At 46.0% G+C, this 19,819-nt stretch overlaps 1 protein-coding gene across 1 annotated transcript in view; it reads right to left on the bottom strand.

The window, feature by feature from the left end:
• Nucleotides 1–10,023: 10,023 nt before the first annotated feature.
• SCGN (secretagogin, EF-hand calcium binding protein) overlaps nucleotides 10,024–19,819 on the bottom strand; it is a 62,000-nt gene continuing 52,204 nt past the window's right edge. The window contains exons 10-11 of the mRNA XM_056521330.1: nucleotides 19,071–19,139; nucleotides 10,024–10,821 (exon numbers count right to left, since the gene is read on the bottom strand). Of these exons, the coding sequence (XP_056377305.1) occupies nucleotides 10,693–10,821; nucleotides 19,071–19,139 (198 nt within the window). The 3' untranslated portion in view covers nucleotides 10,024–10,692. The remainder of the gene's footprint in view (nucleotides 10,822–19,070; nucleotides 19,140–19,819) is intronic.

The following is a 19,819-nucleotide window of genomic DNA, read 5'->3' as shown; positions in this document are numbered from 1 at the left end:
GATTAGAAGCAAATCCACATAGAAAACATCACCTGCTCTGGACAGTTACTGACACAGACAGAGGTGTCAGGAGAGAGCACTGTGGTCAGACTGAAAAGAACTTCACAAATTTCTCTGTAGTATATCTGTAGTATACAGCAGCTGATAAGTACTGGAAGGGTTAAGATTTTTAAAAGGAAGTAATTTACAGATCTTTTTAACTTTCTGCCACCGGTTTATTTAAAAAAAAAAAATCCACCAGAGTTCCCCTTTAATCAGTAAATAAAAAAATCTAGGTAACAAATGGACTTTGATCTTTTACATGGCAATGAAGAGTTAACTATGCACCACTAAACACAGCAAGTGTGTCATCCGAGTATAGTGAGATTTACTAAAAATGTCTAATTCTTAGACAGTGCAAATTGAGATGGACAGTCTTCAAATGCACTAGAACTATCAAAGTCTATCAAGCTGATTGATAAATCTGGTGTATCTGAAGGCCATCTAGTTTAAAAGGGTACTCCGGTGGAAAACTTTTATTTTATATCAACTGATGCCAGAAAGTTAAGATTGTAAATTACTTCTATTAAAAATTCTTAATCCTTCCAGCACTTATAAGCAGCTGTATACTACAGAGAAAATTCTTATTTTTTTGGGATTTCTTTTCTATCACGACCACAGTGCTCTCTGCTGAAACCTCTGTCCATGTCAGGAACTGTCCAGAGCAGGAGAAAATCCCCATAGCAAACATATACTGCTCTGGACATTTCCTAAAATGGACAGAGGTATCAGCAGAGAGCACCGTGGTCGTGACAGAACAGAAACCCAAAAAGAAAATAATTTCCTCTGTAGTATACAGCCACTAATAAGTAGTGGAAGGATTAAGAATTTTTAATAGAAGTAATTTACAAATCTGTTTAACTTTCTGGCACCAGTTGATTTAAAAAAAAATTTAAGTTTTCCGCCGGAGTACCACTTTAAGCTTAGACAATTACTTTAAACAAGAACTGTGCACCAAAATTTTGGTGCATCGAGTTTAAGGCCCCCTTTACTTGAAGCACATCACCTCCTACCTAGGCCAAGTCTCTGTTACGCCTAGCGCTCCGGGTCCCCGCTCCTCCCCGGAGCGCTCACGGCGTCTTTCTCCCTGCAGCGCCCCGGTCAGTCCCGCTGACCGGGAGCGCTGCACTGTCTTGGCCGTTGGGGATGCGATTCGCACAGCGGGACGCGCCCGCTCGCGAATCGCATCCCAGGTCACTTACCCGTCCCGGTCCCCTGCTGTCATGTGCTGGCGCGCGCGGCTCCGCTCTCTAGGGCGCGCGCGCGCCAGCTCTCTGAGACTTAAAGGGCCAGTGCACCAATGATTGGTGCCTGGCCCAATTAGCTTAATTGGCTTCCACCTGCTCCCTGGCTATATCTGATCTCCTCCCATGCACTCCCTTGCCGGATCTTGTTGCCTTGTGCCAGTGAAAGCGTTTAGTGTGTCCAAAGCCTGTGTACCTGAACTTCTGCTACCCATCCTGACTACGAACCTTGCCGCCTGCCCCCGACCTTCTGCTACGTCTGACCTTGCCTCTGCCTAGTCCTTCTGTCCCACGCCTTCTCAGCAGTCAGCGAGGTAGAGCCGTTGCTAGTGGATACGACCTGGTTGCTACTGCCGCAGCAAGACCATCCCGCTTTGCGGCGGGCTCTGGTGAAAACCACTAGCCTCTTAGAACCGGTCCACTAGCACGGTCCACGCCAATCCCTCGCTGACACAGAGGATCCACTACCTGGAAGCCGAATCGTGACAGTAGATCCGGCCATGGATCCCGCTGAGGTGCCGCTGCCAAGTCTCGCTGATCTTCCCACGGTGGTCGCTCAGCAATCGCAGCAGATTGCCCAACAAGGACAGCAGCTGTCGCAGTTGACCGCCATGTTACAGCAACTTCTGCCTCTGCTACAGCAGCAACCATCTCCTCCGCCAGCTCCTGCACCTCCTCCGCAGCGAGTGGCCGCTCCTAACCTCCGCTTGTCCCTGCCGGACAAATTTGATGGGGACTCTAAACTCTGCCGTGGATTTTTGTCTCAGTGTTCCCTGCATATGGAGATGTTGTCGGACTTGTTTCCTTCAGAACGGTCTAAGGTGGCGTTCGTAGTAAGCCTTCTTTCAGGAAAGGCCTTGTCTTGGGCCACACCGCTCTGGGACCGCAATGATCCTGCCACAGCCACAGTCCAGGCCTTCTTCACTGAACTCCGGAGTGTCTTCGAGGAGCCAGCCCGAGCTTCTTCTGCCGAGACTGCCCTGTTGAACCTGGTCCAGGGTAATTCTTCAGTGGGCGAGTACGCCATCCAATTCCGTACTCTTGCTTCCGAGTTATCATGGAATAACGAGGCTCTCTGCGCGACCTTTAAAAAAGGCCTATCCAGTCGCATCAAGGATGTGCTGGCCGCACGAGAGATTCCTGCCAATCTGCAAGAACTCATCCATCTAGCTACCCGCATTGACATGCGTTTTTCTGAGCGACACCAAGAGCTCCGCCAGGAAAAAGACTTAGATCTCTGGGCACCTCTCCCACAGTATCCGTTGCAATCTACGCCTGAGCCTCCCGCCGAGGAGGCCATGCAAGTGGATAAGTCTCGCCTGACCCAGGAAGAGAGGAATCGCCGTAGGGAAGAAAATCTCTGTCTTTACTGTGCCAGTACCGAGCATTTCTTGGTGGATTGCCCTATCCGTCCTCCACGCCTGGGAAACGCACGCACGCACCCAGCTCACGTGGGTGTGGCGTCTCTTGGTTCCAAGTCTGCTCCTCCACGTCTCACGGTACCCGTGCGGATTTCTTCTTCAGCCAACTCCTCCCTCTCAGCCGTGGCCTGCTTGGACTCCGGTGCCTCTGGAAATTTTATTTTGGAGTCGTTTGTTAATAAATTCAGCATCCCGGTGACCCGTCTCGTCAAGCCGCTCTACATTTCCGCGGTCAACGGAGCCAGATTGGACTGCACCGTGCGTTACCGCACAGAGCCCCTCCTCATGTCTATTGGACCCCACCTTGAGAGGATTGAGTTCTTCATTCTCCCCAACTGTACCTCTGAGGTCCTCCTCGGTCTGCCTTGGCTCCGGCTTCATTCCCCCACCATTGATTGGACCACCGGGGAGATCAGGAACTGGGACTCTGCCTGCCACAGGAAGTGCCTCTCCCCCCCTCCCAGTCCCGTCAGGCAAGCCTCTGTGCCTCCCCATGGCCCCCGTCCTGGTGTCACACTGCCCCGTGCCAGGCCTCGCCCTCTGCCCTCCCTCCCCATTCCCACTCCTGCTGTACTGCCTGCCGTTGAGGAAACCCTCCATTCTTTCCCGGTGTCCTCATCCCAGGGGAGGCAGTTACCGGACAAAGAGAAGGGGAGACCTAAGGGGGGGGGGTACTGTTACGCCTAGCGCTCCGGGTCCCCGCTCCTCCCCGGAGCGCTCACGGCGTCTTTCTCCCTGCATCGCCCCGGTCAGTCCCGCTGACCGGGAGCGCTGCACTGTCTTGGCCGTTGGGGATGCGATTCGCACAGCGGGACGCGCCCGCTCGCGAATCGCATCCCAGGTCACTTACCCGTCCCGGTCCCCTGCTGTCATGTGCTGGCGCGCGCGGCTCCGCTCTCTAGGGCGCGCGCGCGCCAGCTCTCTGAGACTTAAAGGGCCAGTGCACCAATGATTGGTGCCTGGCCCAATTAGCTTAATTGGCTTCCACCTGCTCCCTGGCTATATCTGATCTCCTCCCATGCACTCCCTTGCCGGATCTTGTTGCCTTGTGCCAGTGAAAGCGTTTAGTGTGTCCAAAGCCTGTGTACCTGAACTTCTGCTACCCATCCTGACTACGAACCTTGCCGCCTGCCCCCGACCTTCTGCTACGTCTGACCTTGCCTCTGCCTAGTCCTTCTGTCCCACGCCTTCTCAGCAGTCAGCGAGGTAGAGCCATTGCTAGTGGATACGACCTGGTTGCTACTGCCGCAGCAAGACCATCCCGCTTTGCGGCGGGCTCTGGTGAAAACCACTAGCCTCTTAGAACCGGTCCACTAGCACGGTCCACGCCAATCCCTCGCTGACACAGAGGATCCACTACCTGGAAGCCGAATCGTGACAGTCTCTTTTATGGGACCCATTTTTGGTGCTAATTCTCTCATTACTTATGCCCCCCCCCCCCCCATATCCTTTTTTTTTTTTATCTCTTTCAGTGCTCATATAGTGCCAACACACAAGAGATTGCAACAGTCTCCTAGATCCCTCATCTGTTATACATCAACAGGGCTGGCGCTAACCCATTTACAACAAAATCAATTAACATTTTTTGGTTTTCTCTCTTTTTTTACCTTCTAAAAGCTATAACTCTCCAATTTTTCCATCCATAAAGCCACATGAGGGCTAATTTTTTTTGCAGGACTAATTGTATTTTGTAATGAAACATGTCTGTGACTGAAAATCTGTGACTGAAATTTAGCTGTTTATTATTTCTTTTTTAAACAGTTGCAATACAATTGACACGTTATCTTTATTCTGTTGATTAGTATAATTACAATAGTACCCAATTTGTATAGCTTTTATTTTATTTCACTACTTAACTTAAACTAAAAGGCTGTAAAAGGACTAATTTTTTCAGTTTTTATGCTGTAGATTGAACTGTTTCAATTGCTTTTTATTCTATTATTTTTTTTTTCTGATTTAAAGGAAAACCAATACACTGGGTTATAATGTGCGTGAACAGAAGTCCATACATGGGTCACTTACTTTTTTTATTGTTGCCGAGTTGTCGTCCGCTAAGTGCTCTGAAGGCGGGTGCCCGGAAGTCGGGAGTGGCGAGACTTCAGAAAGAGGAACTTCCTGGTGTAGCGAGGGACCGGCGCATGCACAGTTACACTGCACAGAGCGCTCTCTCGACACGCTGCACTCAGCGGGAAAATGAATATGCAAACAAGGGGGGAGCGGGCTAAGGCCCTTTCCTCCGGGACCCAAAGCAAGGCTGCCGGCGGGGGACTCGCCTTCAGAGCGCAAGTGAAGGGCAAAATTACGGAATTTTAGCGGACGAAAACTCGTCGGCAAGAAAACGTAAGATAGTAAGTGACCCATGTATGGACTCCTGTTCACTCACACTATAACCCAGTGTATTGAGTTTAGTGTGGGTGAACTTGGTGACAGTTTTCCTTTAAGATGTTATCAAAATCAGCGATTCTGATGTTTAGTGTTTATTTTTTTTATTTACGCTGCTCTCTGTGCAGTTTCAGTAATGTTACATATTAATAGATTGAACAATTCGGCAAACAGTGATACTAAATATGTTGACCGGAAGCTGATCTGGCCACTGCACCACCAATGACGCACACCACTGCAGTGTGTTCAAATGACAGTGCCTATTTAAGTCCATCCTTCTACACAGAAGCTGAAAGGAGTAAAGCCTGTTCTGGAGACAACCTATCACTCACAGGTGTTATAAAGAGCAGGCATCTTGCTATTTTCTCTTTCCATTTTTTATTCTATTTGAGGTTGTTGCTCTTTAGTTATTAACAATCAGTTTTTTTTTTTTTATAAATCAAGGACATTTTTCAATTTATATAGTCGTGGGGATGGGGAGTCCATGAGTACCAGTTAAGAGCTAGACGATTTTGACAGACCACCCGTGGACCATGCCTCTCTTGCCACGACCATGCATTCCTTACCACTCAATACATCTATTCATATAGATTAATACAACTTTTCATACGTGTGATTTTGTGTGTTGTTTATTGATATGTGTGTTGTTTATTTTTTTTGTTACCCCTCTGCACTTAATGAGAACAAGGACTGCCATTCAGGCGAGGATCCGTTTCTTCTGGCAGACACTCAAGTAGACAGGGAAAATGGCTGTGGTGAGCTCAGGGTTGCACTTATGCCTGCCCAATGTGACATATACCGTATGTTTTTCTTCCAACTACCTTCTGGTCATTATATTTGACTCTACTGTCACAGGATATCAGTTTACTTGAAGCCAGAGTTAGGACCAAGGCAAGGTGACTGCTTTAGGAAAAGCCAAATGCTATTGTTTTGCAATCATCTAGAGTGGTTGCATTCTTATCTCTCCAATATGTCTAATGCAGTATCATGAATGGCACCAATTCTATGAAGAATCTGACTGCCAAGATTCAGAATTTAAATGTCCCAATTTATGGTGTTCATACTCACATTAATATGGATGACACATAGATTCTGCTGAACCCTGCATTATTATTATCAGTAAGCATCAAGAATAGTTGTTGTTGGATTATTTTCTGTAACCAAAAAGGTGGTGACATTTGCAACTGAATTCACTTCAGGGGCCTTAACAAGATCACAAGGCATAACCTCTAACCCCTAAAACTTATCTGTATATGTTTTAATCAGTTAAAGAAAACAGTGATGCTCTCATAAATTACCTTAAGAGTAGCCTATAATCTTGTCAGAATTTTGGACTTTGATGAACGGAATACAAAGACACCTATTAACAGCTCACACGTCCTGCCACTCCTGAGCACAGAAGAGTCGACAGCCTCTCCAACCTCAGTCCACATATACAGAGAGGAGATCCAGCTCTACGGGTGAAGTAAAATGGGAACTTTATTCAAAACTCCTGAGTACCATACAGAGGACAGCATACACCATTTTAATTGCCATTGTAGAAAAATGTTTCCCATGTTAAAGGAGAAATCCGGTGAAACTGAACTGAAATCTCCAGGACAGGACCCCAACTCTCGCAGAGAGAAGTGTGTGTTGTCTACTGGTACATGGCATGCCCTCTCTTAATTTCTGTGAGAGCGCTGATTATTCCCAAGTGCTGTACTCAGGTCTTTTTGGCACTCCCATAGAAATGTATGGAGCCTGTGCTGTCTGAAGCATGCATTCCTGGGTCCTGTCCTGGTGATCACAGGATAGGCGATAAGTAGCTGATCACGGGGGTCCAAGCGCTGTGACCCCCCGTGATCAGCTACTTATCCCTTATCCAGTGGATAGGGGATACGTTTATTTTTGACGATATCTCCTTTAAAAGAGCTAATGCTTATGTTAGGAGAGAATGATCTTTTTCCAAAATGGAGGAATGAATTCAAGGTTAAGTGTCACGTTTTTGGGGTACATAATTTCCTCTAAAGGATTTTCTATGGGCTCAGCTGAGTCGCAAGTGGTCTACTAATCTCAAGAGATTTCAAGGATTTCCCAACTACTTTGGGAAATGTACTAAATCTTTTTTCCTCTATAATAACCCCCATTATGGTTCTTACTTAATAAAGTACTTTGATCCCCAGAAACCCCTAAGGCTTTTTCAACCCTTGAGGCATTGTTTTCTTCTGGTCCAATTTTGATGGATCCAGATGTTGCGTTGCAATCCATTGCTGAAGTGGACACCTCTGATATTGAAGGATGGGCTGTTCATTGGCATAAGAATTTCAGGACCATAGGTTGCATGCTTGTTCATTGTTTCCCAAATGTTTCGTGCTGCAGAATTTAACTCTAATGAAGAAGCACTGGTTGGAAGGAGCCTGGCTGCCAGTTATTGTCTATACTGACAATATAAATCTTGCATATTGAATCTGTTAAAAGACTTAATTCTAGACAGAATAGATGGTACCTGGTTTTTAGGTTTGATTTTTATCATTACCTTGCATCCTGATTTCTTTTTTCAACAACACAGGGAAGCTCATCATTCCTCCTGATAAAAGTATTGCAGGTCATTTCTGACTTACTTTTTGGGCTCAGGCTCCACCAGGAAAATCCTGTTTAACCGAGAATGTTAGATCTGTTATATGATAGCAAGATACCAAGTTAATTGGGAATCACTAAAATGTGTAGGATTTGTCCTGAATTATCCACACTTTGGTTGCCAGAGATGTGTAGTTTTTACATCTGTGCCTGTAGTAAGAGACTTTACCCTATTGTTAGTTAAAAGAAAACTGACAGATGGATCAACCCCATTATCCTGAATATACAGGTGGTTAATGTGGGTGATCCTGAGTAAAACAATGTATTCCTTATCCCAATCCGTTCAACCATTTTGAGATAGAGCACAATCATGCAACCTGCCAATTAACTGTTAACTCCACTGGTAGCGGGTTTGAAGACTATCTGCCCCTCTGATATGATACCATGGGTCCTGTTCATGCTACCCCATATATCAAGGAGAAAGAGATAAATATTGATGAGCAGGGCGGCATGAACAGGACCCAGGGGACAGAGTCAGAGGTGCAGATAGTCTTCAAACCCCCCTCCAGCGTATTGCAAGACTGTGCTATATCTTGGGAATGGCTAACCACCTGTATATTTAGGTTAGTGGGGCTGATCGATCTGTCAGTTTTCCTTTAACACATTTGTCTACTCCCAAGAGGCCGTGAACATTTACATGGACATTGTTTTTGAGTTGCCTAAATCAGGTGGGTAGGATACTATTTGGATAGTTGTTGCTAGGTTTGATAAGATGGAATATTTCATACCTTTGCCAAGATTGCCTCCTAGCCACTTTTTTTGTTCACCAAGTAGTGTTCACCAAGTAGTGAGATTTCGTGGTATACCTAAGAATACTGGGGGGCACATTTACTATTGCAAAAGAAGCAAAGGTGTCATTTGTGCAAAGAAAATGACTTACATCATTCACATAACATTTATTATGAGGTTTAAAAGCTTTTTAGACACCTTTGCACCTTGCTTGACAAAGGGCATTGCTTAGCAGAAAGAAGGTGCAGCTTGCATGTGACTCTAAAAATTGCACTAAAATTGTGGCATAACATTTTGAAGTAAAGTTAGCCTCCTCAATCAGAAGAAGGAGCACGGAGAATCATTTTCCTCTCTGGCTTGTAGCTATCTGTGTCCAGCTTGTCATGATGGGCCCATAGACTTCGAATGGGGCCACAAGATTGAGATTGCTGTGATCTGGTCTGTGAAGCTTGTTCTCCTAAGCAGTGGGGGGGTCACAGCACTGTGATGCTGACTGATCAAAACTCTTGACGCATATCTGTGACTTAATAAAACAGGGACTTCAGTGGGTGCCTGTACAGTATGCTTTGAAATTGTTACGCCGAGCGCTCCGGGTCCCTGCTCCTCCCCGGATCGCTCACGGCGTCTCTCTCCCTGCAGCGCCCCGGTCAGTCCCGCTGACCGGGAGCGCTGCACTGACATGGCCGTCGGGGATGCGATTCGCACAGCGGGACGCGCCCGCTCGCGAATCGCATCCCAAGTCACTTACCCGTCCCGGTCCCCTGCTGTCATGTGCTGGCACGCGCGGCTCCGCTCTCTAGGGCGCGCGCGCGCCAGCTCTCTGAGACTTAAAGGGCCAGTGCACCAATGATTGGTGCCTGGCCCAATTAGCTTAATTGGCTTCCACCTGCTCCCTGGCTATATCACATCACTTCCCCTGCACTCCTTCGCCGGATCTTGTTGCCTTGTGCCAGTGAAAGCGTTTAGTGTTGTCCAAGCCTGTGTTTCCTGATCTCCTGCTATCCATATTGACTACGAACCTTGCCGCCTGCCCCGACCTTCTGCTACGTCTGACCTTGCCTCTGCCTAGTCCTTCTGTCCCACGCCTTCTCAGCAGTCAGCGAGGTTAAGCCGTTGCTAGTGGATACGACCTGGTTGCTACTGCCGCAGCAAGACCATCCCGCTTTGCGGCGGGCTCTGGTGAACACCAGTAGCCTCTTAGAACCGGTCCACCAGCACGGTCCACGCCAATCCCTCGCTGACACAGAGGATCCACTACCTGTAGCCGAAACGTGACAGAAATCTACACTAGCTCTGAGCTAATGTGGGTTTCAGACACAATTTATGCTACCTCTCCAGCATAAATTTTAGTACATTTGGCTTTGCCAGAGGCCAGAACCCCTTCCTCGCCCATTCTATGCCAAGCTCCTCCCACCAGTCAAGCATTGCATAAAGTAAAAAATAAAGTTGGGAGTTTGTGACTTTTTTAAGCATAAGGCCAGCTGTACTGGCTTCATAAATTTGACCCATAGAGATTATTTTTATGGATGGCTTACATATCTTTCCCGTGAAATGTCTGTTTTGAACAAAAACAAATAAAACGGTTGTATTTTGAAAAAAAACATACAACTTTATTACTCCACATCAGCACTAAATGACAAATACATGCATTTTTTTTCCATTTACTGTAAACTGAATGTCATACTTTCAACAAATGTTACAAGATTTACATTGACATGACTAAATTACATATTATTAGTCTGGGGCTACACTGCAACTTCAAGTCCACTGAAGCAAAGCTTTCACTGTTGCACAACTGTCTCACCATAGAAATGCCAAATGCAATAATTAATGCAAGATAAGCTGCTATTGCCTGCAACTTTTGTGTAACACCATACAGTGTGTGCATTGCTCTGTAATAAAAAACTGTGTTTTTTTTTTTACATCGTTTGCCATTGATTCATAGATGAAAAAGTTGTGCAACTGTCCAGAGCCAGTATGGCATGGCAGAAATCAATGGGTATCGTTGACCTCAAGAACAATATTTTAAAGGAGCTTTTATTTTGTAATAATAGAATAAAAATAATTCCAGTAGAAACAAACTTGGATTCATAAAAAGCCTGTCATGCACTCATTTGTGTTGGAACTGCTCATTCATTTTAGCTGCAGATACTCCTAACTTCCACAATGACCAGTGGGACAAGGTTCTGAAGCAGAGCATGGTTAATTTCAGACCAGCATGTTCTGGCATAAGAGGCACAAGGAGTTGAGTTCTCTGGGGCTCATAGGCTTACTTTCAGACCAAGACACAGTGCCAGCTCCGACTTCTGGATTTTGCCATCCCTGTTGACATCACAATGGTTCAGTAGAATTTTACGGAACTTATCGAGATCCACCCCGCTAATACTTGGCTGAAAGCAAAAGGTAGATATACAGTATTACCACTAATGTTATATAAATTTAGAAGGAATATTAAGAATAAATTTAACTCCTGTGTCCTTTTCTTTCCGAATACTACTTTTGTTTTCTAGTCCATCCAAATAATAACTGGATCCAGATGTTTCTTTGTGTAAATTAGAGTGTCTCAGATTGAAAGTGACATCCTCAAGGTATCTTTCCATTGGGCAAAAGAATGTTAGGCGGCTTGCCTGTGTTTTACTATATAAATATAAAGAAGTAGGACCTAAAGAAGGACCTAACACATACCAAAGAACTGTGTGTGGTGTCTCTTTTTTTAGAAGAATGGATATCCTTTGCTATTGTCTGGAAGCTCCCAGACAATAAGGTGAGATACCTTGTTTGGGTATCATAAATAAATATTACCATGACCAGGCAATTCTTCAGTCACATTAGAACTAGAAAATTTAATGTGCAGAACAATTATCACTTTGTGAGGTCAAGAAAGCAAACTCAAGGTGATGTACTTAAAAGAAAACTGTCAGCCTGTTCACCAACACTAAAGCCAATACACTGGGTAGGTCCTGAGACATGTCCCCCAAGATCCTCTGCTGAATTTAGTGAATCACGCACAGGGGGCGGGCTCTGCCCACTCAATTTACATATTAATTGTCTGTGACTCCACTTCACTAGTATGTGGCGTCACAGACAATGAATATGTAATTAAGCTGGCAAAGCCCCACCCCTGCACAAGATTCACTGAATAGGATGAACAGGCTGACTGTTTTCCTTTAAAATATATATAGATATCTTACTGTAAAGTATAACTATTTTAGGCTGGAATTGGATCTTTTTTTGCTGATGTTTGGGCCAAGGCCAGAAGTAGATCTAAAAAGGAAACATATAAAGGAAAGTCTGAAACTTTTCTTCTCTTATGTATCTACCCATGTTTGCTCAAAAACTGCATCTGTGTTGGGCATTACTAAAGTCCAATTCACCTGCAGAATAAATATATTTTTCAGTTGTAAGTGAAGTGCAAACAAATTCTACTGCAGTAACAGTATTTGCCGCTCATTTTGCCAACTGAGAAACTAGTTGGAGATTTAATAGAAATGTAAATATGTCTAGAATAAAATAATCTATAAAACATATAACATTAATCCTACAAATGTGTGACTGAGGAACATAGTTGCATAACCATTACCATGAAAATAATGTACAGTATAATCCACTAAAAGGCTAAACTGTAGTCTAATCAGCTTTGAAAACAATATAACAATTACAGGCATGTGGAAATGTTGTCCCCAAGAATTATATGCAATATGCATTTTGTTAAAGCCAGTTTAAATGGACACTGTCATAGAGGCATCGTAAAAGTTTTGATTTGTAAGGGTCTTAATGTCCAGACCCTGAATGATCACAAGAATGAGCAGGAAGAAATGCAAACTTAGCGCCTTCTCTCCTGGCTGTCACGTGACCATGACGGACAGCCGTCTAGGTCTGATAGACACAGAGCAGGAAAAAAAATTAAATAAAAAAATGAAGGAAAACACATAACCAATATTACCACATCCTAACAGTTTGTACCATTTGTTTCTTTCACCCATCTTACTAAAAACGGGAATCAAAGTGAATAAAAGAATTGTATATGAAGCCTGTCTAAAAAAAAAAAAAAGGGATATCCAGGGAAATGGCAATAGCCAATGTGAATGGAGGAATCCTGACATGATCACTGTGCTTACAGCAAATTCTAGTATTATTGGGATAACGCATTTCATGAGGCTCAACCATACTTTATCAGATACATAATATAAAACATTGAGACAGGATAATAGTACATAAATTGGAAAAATGCACATCACCAGACTAGATGCAAAGGTCCATGATTCAATCCACAAAAAAGGTGAAAAGAGACAGCACATTGTTTGTTTATTCACACATCTATAGGTGACAAGTCATTCCTAAGCTTAGTCACAAAGTGATTAATAAGTAAAAAAAAAAGGCTCATCAAACATAGACAGAAAAACCTTAAGCTATTAGGGATGAGCGATTCGAATCTGACGAATCCGAATTCATGACGAATTTCAGGAATGCGAATATCGTCGCGATTCAAGTGCACAAATCGCTTCATTAAACTCCTTTTAGTGCGGTCCAGGCTCCAGGGTATCTAAAATGGTGAATCCACATGTGAGCGAATCCACATGTGAATCCACATGGGTCAAGGAATCCTGGGAAGGTGGGAACAAGGATAGGTGGGATGACCCTGAATCACATGCAGTATGCAGCCTATCTGCAGCCAGCCACCCATGTGATGTCAAAGTCCTATATAATCGGCAGCCAACTTGCGGCCAGTTAGTTCAGCCTTTTATTGCCAAGAGATACAGAGGGACAGACAGCGCTGTGTGTTGCACAGAAAAGCATTTTTCCAGCAGTGATTCACCTCCCAGTCACATCAGCGTTCTGTTGCACAGAGGGACAGAGAGCAGTGTGTGTTGTACAGAAAAGCACTACAGCGTTCTATTACAGAGAGGGACAGAGAGCAATGTGTTGCACAGTGTGATGCACAGAACAGCAGCGATTCACCTCAAGCCCAAATCCTGCCTAGAAGCACTGATAGGGAAGGGAGTGAGATTGAGAGAGAAAGTGTAATTTTAAGTGTAGTACACAGCGACTGTGTGCTGTAGCACTGGTGTGTACGGCTGGTGTTGTACACAAATACTTTTATAAGCGTACTGTAGCGCATTGTCCTCCCCGCATAAGTGAATACCACATACGTACATCTAAGTGGGGTACTATTTTGTTCCTGTTAAAGTCTTAAGGGCCTAGATACTGTGAAAGGCCAGACAAAAGTACACACCGGCTGATGTTGTATACAAATAATGTTTTAAGCGTACTGTAGCGCATTGTCCTCCCCTCATAAGTGAATACCACATACGTACATCTAAGTGGTGTACTATTTTGTTCCCGTTAAAGTCTTAAGGGCCTAGATACTATGAAAGGCCCGCCAAAAGTACACACCGGCTGGTGTTGTACACAAATGCTGTTTTAGGCGTAGTGGAGCATATTGTACTCGCCTCATATATGCACAGAGAAGTGCCAGGACGTGCAGAGAGGAGTGGCAGAGGCCTAAATTCATCAGGCAGAGGTCGCAGCAGACTATGGGCGAGTGGCAGCAGGAATCGCAGCGAGAGGCCTGAGCTCCCGGTATTAGCTAGCGGCTGTGTCTCGACCAGCAACCCATCTGCCGTCATTGATTGGTTAACACGGTCATGCACTTTATCACAAGTGACATCTGACACCCCCAGTCAACAGTCGGTAGGTTCGTCAGACACAACCCTTAGTTGGCATGTCCTCCTTTTGCCTCTGTCCTATGCTGTTCCCTCAAGCAAAGAAGTATCTTATGCTGTGGGTTCAGTTCCACTATTTAGTGAGGACGATCTAGAGGACAGTCAGCAGCTACTGCCCAGCCAAGAAATGGAGGAGACATCCGCCGCTTCATTCGCTAGGCGGGCAAGTAGTGATGAGGAGAGTTTCGTGGGAGGTGGTGTTGCGAACGTTCAGGCTCCTGAAGCAGACACTGTTGAGGAACCTGAGGAGGACATCAGTGACGTGCAGACACAACTTGACGATAATGAAGCCGATCTCACTTAAGAGCTGGGTGCAGAAGGGGCTTCATCATCATCAGGAGAAGAGGGTTGCAGTTTGCCTGTGAGGCAGCAGCTGAGCCAGCAAGGTGGTAGCATGGTTGGGAGTCAGAATGGTAGCAGAAGTGGAGAGTCTGGAGCCAAACATGCCCGGGGTAGACCACCTGCTTCGCGGTAGCCCACCTTCCCAGGAGGTAGTGAAACAGGGGTTCCTGGAGTCGGCGGCAGTAGCAGTCAATCAGTGCGGACTGTTGGTTGGGAAATCAGCTACACGGTGGTGTGGCAGTTGTTCATCAAGCATCTGGAGGAGGTTAACATGGCCACATGCAAGATGTGTCGGCAGAAGGTGAAGCATGGCCATGGTCCCAATGTTGGCACCATGGCCCTGCATCAACATATGCAGCATCACCATAAAGCGGCCTGGGAGAACCGTTGCTCCGATGTGGTGGTCTAGCCTGCTGCATCACCTAGTGGCACGCCGATCCCTGTTTCAGCCAGCCAAGGATCCACCACCTCAACCGAAGGGAGCTGTGTGTCATACCAGTCTTCTGTTGCTCAAGATGCTCCTGCTCCTCCTACTCCGAGTCAATCATTCCACCAGCAATCCATCGGCAAAGCCATGTCCAGGAGACAACAATATGCCCCCACTCATCCAACGGTGCAGAAGCTGAATGTGCTCTTGTCCAAGTTGCTGGTGCTGCAGTCCCTCCCTTTTCAAGTGGTGGACTCTGCACCTTTCAGAGAACTGATGGCTTGTGCCGAGCCGAAGTGGAGAGTCCCAACCCGTCATTTCTGTGCAAAGAAGGCAGTACCAGCCTGCACAATTTTGTGGAACAGAAGGTGGGCCAGTCCTTGAGCCTGTCGGTGTGTACTAAAGTGCAGGGCAGCACCGACGTGTGGAGCTGTAACTACGGTCAGGGACAATATATGTCCTTTATGGCCCACTGGGTGAATGTGGTTCCTGCACTGCCACAACAGCAACTTGAACAGGTCACGCCGCTTCCACCTCCACGCTCTCAGGGCATTGGTCCTGTGTCAGTGTTCAACTCCGCCTCCTCATCCTCCACCGTCTCCTCAGCCTCCACTGCACGGACAAGTCTCAGTGGCTCTCCAGCATACCATGTGTGCAGGGCATGGCAGTGTCACGCTGTTCTTCACATGGTTTGCCTTGGCGAATGTAGTCACACAGAGGAGGAACTGCTAAAAGTCATTCATGAAAAAATCGAATCATGGCTTACTCCACAAAAACTGTAAATGGGAACCATGGTGACCGACAACGGGAAGAACATCTTGTCTGCGCTGTGACAAGGAAGCTGGAGCCATGCACCTTACTTGGCACTTGTGTTCAATCTGGTTGTCAAGCGGTTCCTGAAGTGTTCCCCCCATCTGCAAGACATCCTAACAATGGGAAGGAAACTTTGCATGCCCTTCGGCCACTCGTGAGCCCCAAAGCACAGCCTCCTTGAGCTGCAGCGTCAGAAGGGCATCCCCCAACATAGTCTGATTTGCAACGTTTCCACAAGTTGGAATGAAACCCTCCATATGTTGGACTGACTATAGGAACAGAGAAAAGCAATCACCAATTTCATGATGATCCAAGCGGATAGGGGGACTCCCCTGTGTAACTTCAATGTCAACCAGTGGCAGATCATACGAGACAACTGCAATTTGCGCAGACCCTTTGAGGAAGACACATTATTCGTCAGTCATCAGGATTACGGGATAAATAACATAATTCCACTGCTTCATCTACTACAACACGTGTTGGAAACAATGGCTGGTCAGGGCACTGGTGACATGGCGCCTACATCTCTCGGCCACATGAGCCCTGTGGGGGCTGAACTGGAGGAGGAGGGGGAGGGGAACAGTGGAGCACAGTTTAGGTTTCGCGAGATGGGTGGTTTTTCTAGTCATTTGACAGGGGAGGAGGAGGAGCAGGAGCAGCTAGAGGAGCTAGAGGGTTATGAGGAAGGCGAGACAGAGGACCCAGACACACCATGGCATTATGCAGTGGAGATGGAGGCAGGGAGTCCCTCCGAGTCACTTGCACAAATGGCACGATGCATAGTCACTTGCTTGCGTAGTGACCACCGAATTGTCACCATTCGGCAGTGGGATGACTTCTGGTTCCCCACCTTATTGGACCCTCGCTAGCGGCACAAAATGGGGACCTTTTTTACACCCACTGAGAGGGAGGACAAAATGACCTACTACAGAGACATCCTACGTAGTCAGTTGTCTGAAGCTTATCTGCGCCATCGTCTATCCTCTTGCAGATCTGACTCGGGGGGCCCTCTGCGCTTACCTTCCACTGCCATGGATGCTAGGGAGGGGAGGGGTGTGGTGGCAGGACCAGTACCAGCTCCATCAGCAGCAGCCTGAGTCTACAGTCGCTGATGAGTAGCTTTCTTCACCCAAAAAAGTGAAGCAACTCATCAGCAGCAGTTAGACCTGGAGCAGGATCCGAACCAGCAGGTGGTGGCATACCTTGACATGACCATGCCAATACACCTTGAAGATCCACTGGACTTATGGGCAGCCAAACTTGATTTGTGGCTGCAACTAGCAGAGTTTGTCCTTGAAAAGCTGTCCTGCCCGGCCAGTAGTGTGTCATCAGAGTTGGTGTTTAGTGTGGCGGGGGCCATAGTAACCCCAAGGAGAACTCATCTGTCCACGAAAAATGTGGAGGGACTGACCTTTGTGAACATAAATCAGGCAGGGATCAGCCAGGATTTCCACCCACCAATGCCTGATGCATCAGAGTAGATTGACCATGGTGCCACACCAACACTTCACAAATATGGATAGTGCTAAACATATTTAAGGCGCTGCTCCCCAGTTACAGACATTCCTCCGCATCAGACCACAAGTAAGTATTGAGGATATGCATTAGATAAAACTTAACTTTTAATAATATGCTTAGGATAAAATATATCGACCAAAATTTTTTTTTTAATCAAACAAAAGGAAAGGTGTGAAAAAAACACCTACACCACCAAGTATTGATGTGATGAAAAGGCCTCTAAAAGGTGGAAGGGAACAACGTATGGTCCATTGTAACCGGTGGGGGTAAAAACTTCCCCTTTAAGGCCCTACTTTTGCATATTAATTCCCTTCTTGGCAAGTGTTACTCGCCCTAAAAAGGGCGGCCCCACACAGAGACCTCTCCATATTTCCGCCTACAAACACTGCCATTTCCCAGGGTTTTTAGGCGGAAATAGAGAGTTTCCTGTGTGGGACAACCCTTTTTAGGATGAGTAACAATTGCCTAGAAGGGAATTAATAGGGCGAGGGTAGGGCCTTACAGGGGAAGTTTTTACCCCCACCTGCTACAATGGACAATACCTTGTTCCCTTCCACCTTTTTGAGGAAAGTGTTACTCGTCTTAAAAAGTGCGGTCCCACACAGGAGCCAATCCCTATTTCCACCTAAAAACCCTGGGAAATGCAGTGTTTGTAGGTGGAAATAAGGAGAGGTTCTTCTGTGGGGTGCCGCCCTTTTGAGGGCGAGTAACATTTGCCAAGAAGGGAATTAATAATGCAAGAGTAGGGCATTATAGGGGAAGTTTTTACCCCCATCGGTTACAATGGACCATACGTTGTTCCCTTCCACCTTTTAGAGGTCTTTGCATCACATTAAAACTTGGTGGTGTAGGTGGCACATGGTGTTTTTTTGCACACCTTTTGTTTGATTTTCTAAAAAATTTGGGGGTCCATATATTTTATTCTAAGGATATTATTAAAAGTTATGTTTTATGTAATGCATATCCTCAATACTAACACTTTTACAAAAGAGACCGTTCTCTTCTGCCTACCTGCCTCAGCTACTATCCTGATCCTGCCACACACCTGTTGCCACACATCTGATGCCAAGTTCTCCTTTTTTCACCCACCTTCATCACCGGATACTGGTATTGCCACCCATTGCACCACTCTGTCACCGGGTCACTTTCAGGACTCCTGATGCTGCTGCTACCACCTCCAGGCTGTCTCATTCTGCCACCATATGTTCTCTTCATGCTGATGCCAGCTCCAAGCTGTCTCATACTGCCACCATATGGTCTCCTCATGCTGCAGCCAACTCTAGGCTGTGTCATTAAGCCACTATATGGTCTCATGCTGCTGCCAACTCCAGGCTATGTCATGCAGCCACTATATGTTCTCCACATGCTGCCACCACCTCCACGCTGTGTCATTCAGCCACTATATGGTCTCCTCATACTGATGCCACCTCCAGATTCTGTCATTGTGCTGCTCTGTGACAGTGATTCCAATAGCGATGCCTCTGATCTGCATGTCATGCTGAATAACAGTATTATTTCACTAACCCAGCACACACCCTATGCGTGTTACTGCAAGGCAAAGTGTTCTAAACCCCTATTAAGGCTCTCTGTAGTCCAGAAATAGCCATTTTTAGTAGAGATTCGCCATGAATAAATTCGGACCAAAACAAATTTTGGGGTAAAATTTGGCGAATCGGCCGAATCGAATTTTTCAAAAATTCGATCATCTCTACAAGCTTCATCACAGTCAAATGACATCTCTTTAGCCTTTTTGTGGATTACAGAAAACATAGACAATAGACGACATATACTTGTAACCTATTGTATCTAGAAATACCTTCACTAGTTCCATCATGTCTTTCACAAATCCATCTACTTCGGGACCTTCCAGTTCTCCTGTTTTGCTCTAGAAAAAAACCAAAAACAAATATATGTCATTGAGACATTATTGAAATGTGCGGGACTGCACAAGCGTGGGGCTCCAGGAAGGGGTGGTCCCATGGTAAGATCAGTGGAAAAGCTCCTCTTGTGATGTAAACAACAGTATATTTGACATAGCAGCAGTATTTACATAGAAGTTGGATGTGTTGAGGCAGATGGCCTTTTATAACAACCTATACTAGCTAGCTGAGAAAGGCTATATGCTGAAAAGCATCATGGTTTTATGTAAATACTGCTACTGTGTGAAATAATCTTTATTTTATGATATATATTAATTAACTAGCTGAGTACCCATCGTTGCCCGGTTTTTCCTTCCTAATCCTTGTTGGGGAGGAAAATAAACAAAGGAGGAAGCTTTTGACTTCATATCCCGTCCTCATATATTGTTGTCATATCCCGACCTCCTATCCCGACCTCCTATCACGACCTCCTATCCCGTCCTCCTATCCTGTCCTCCTATCCCGTCCTCCTATCTCGACCTCCTACCCCGTCTTCCTATCCTGACCTCCTATCCCGACCTCCTATCCCGTCCTCCTATCTTGACCTCCTATCCCGACCTCCTATCCTGGTCCTCCTATCCCGGTCCTCCTATCCCAGTCCTCCTATCCCAACCTCCTATGTCGACCTCCTATCCCGACCCGTAAT

This window comes from Hyla sarda, chromosome 5 (assembly GCF_029499605.1).
Source record: "Hyla sarda isolate aHylSar1 chromosome 5, aHylSar1.hap1, whole genome shotgun sequence".
Classification (NCBI taxonomy): domain Eukaryota; kingdom Metazoa; phylum Chordata; class Amphibia; order Anura; family Hylidae; genus Hyla; species Hyla sarda.
The sequence above is the reverse complement of the archived record's forward strand: the minus strand, read 5'-3'. Positions and strand labels throughout refer to the sequence as shown.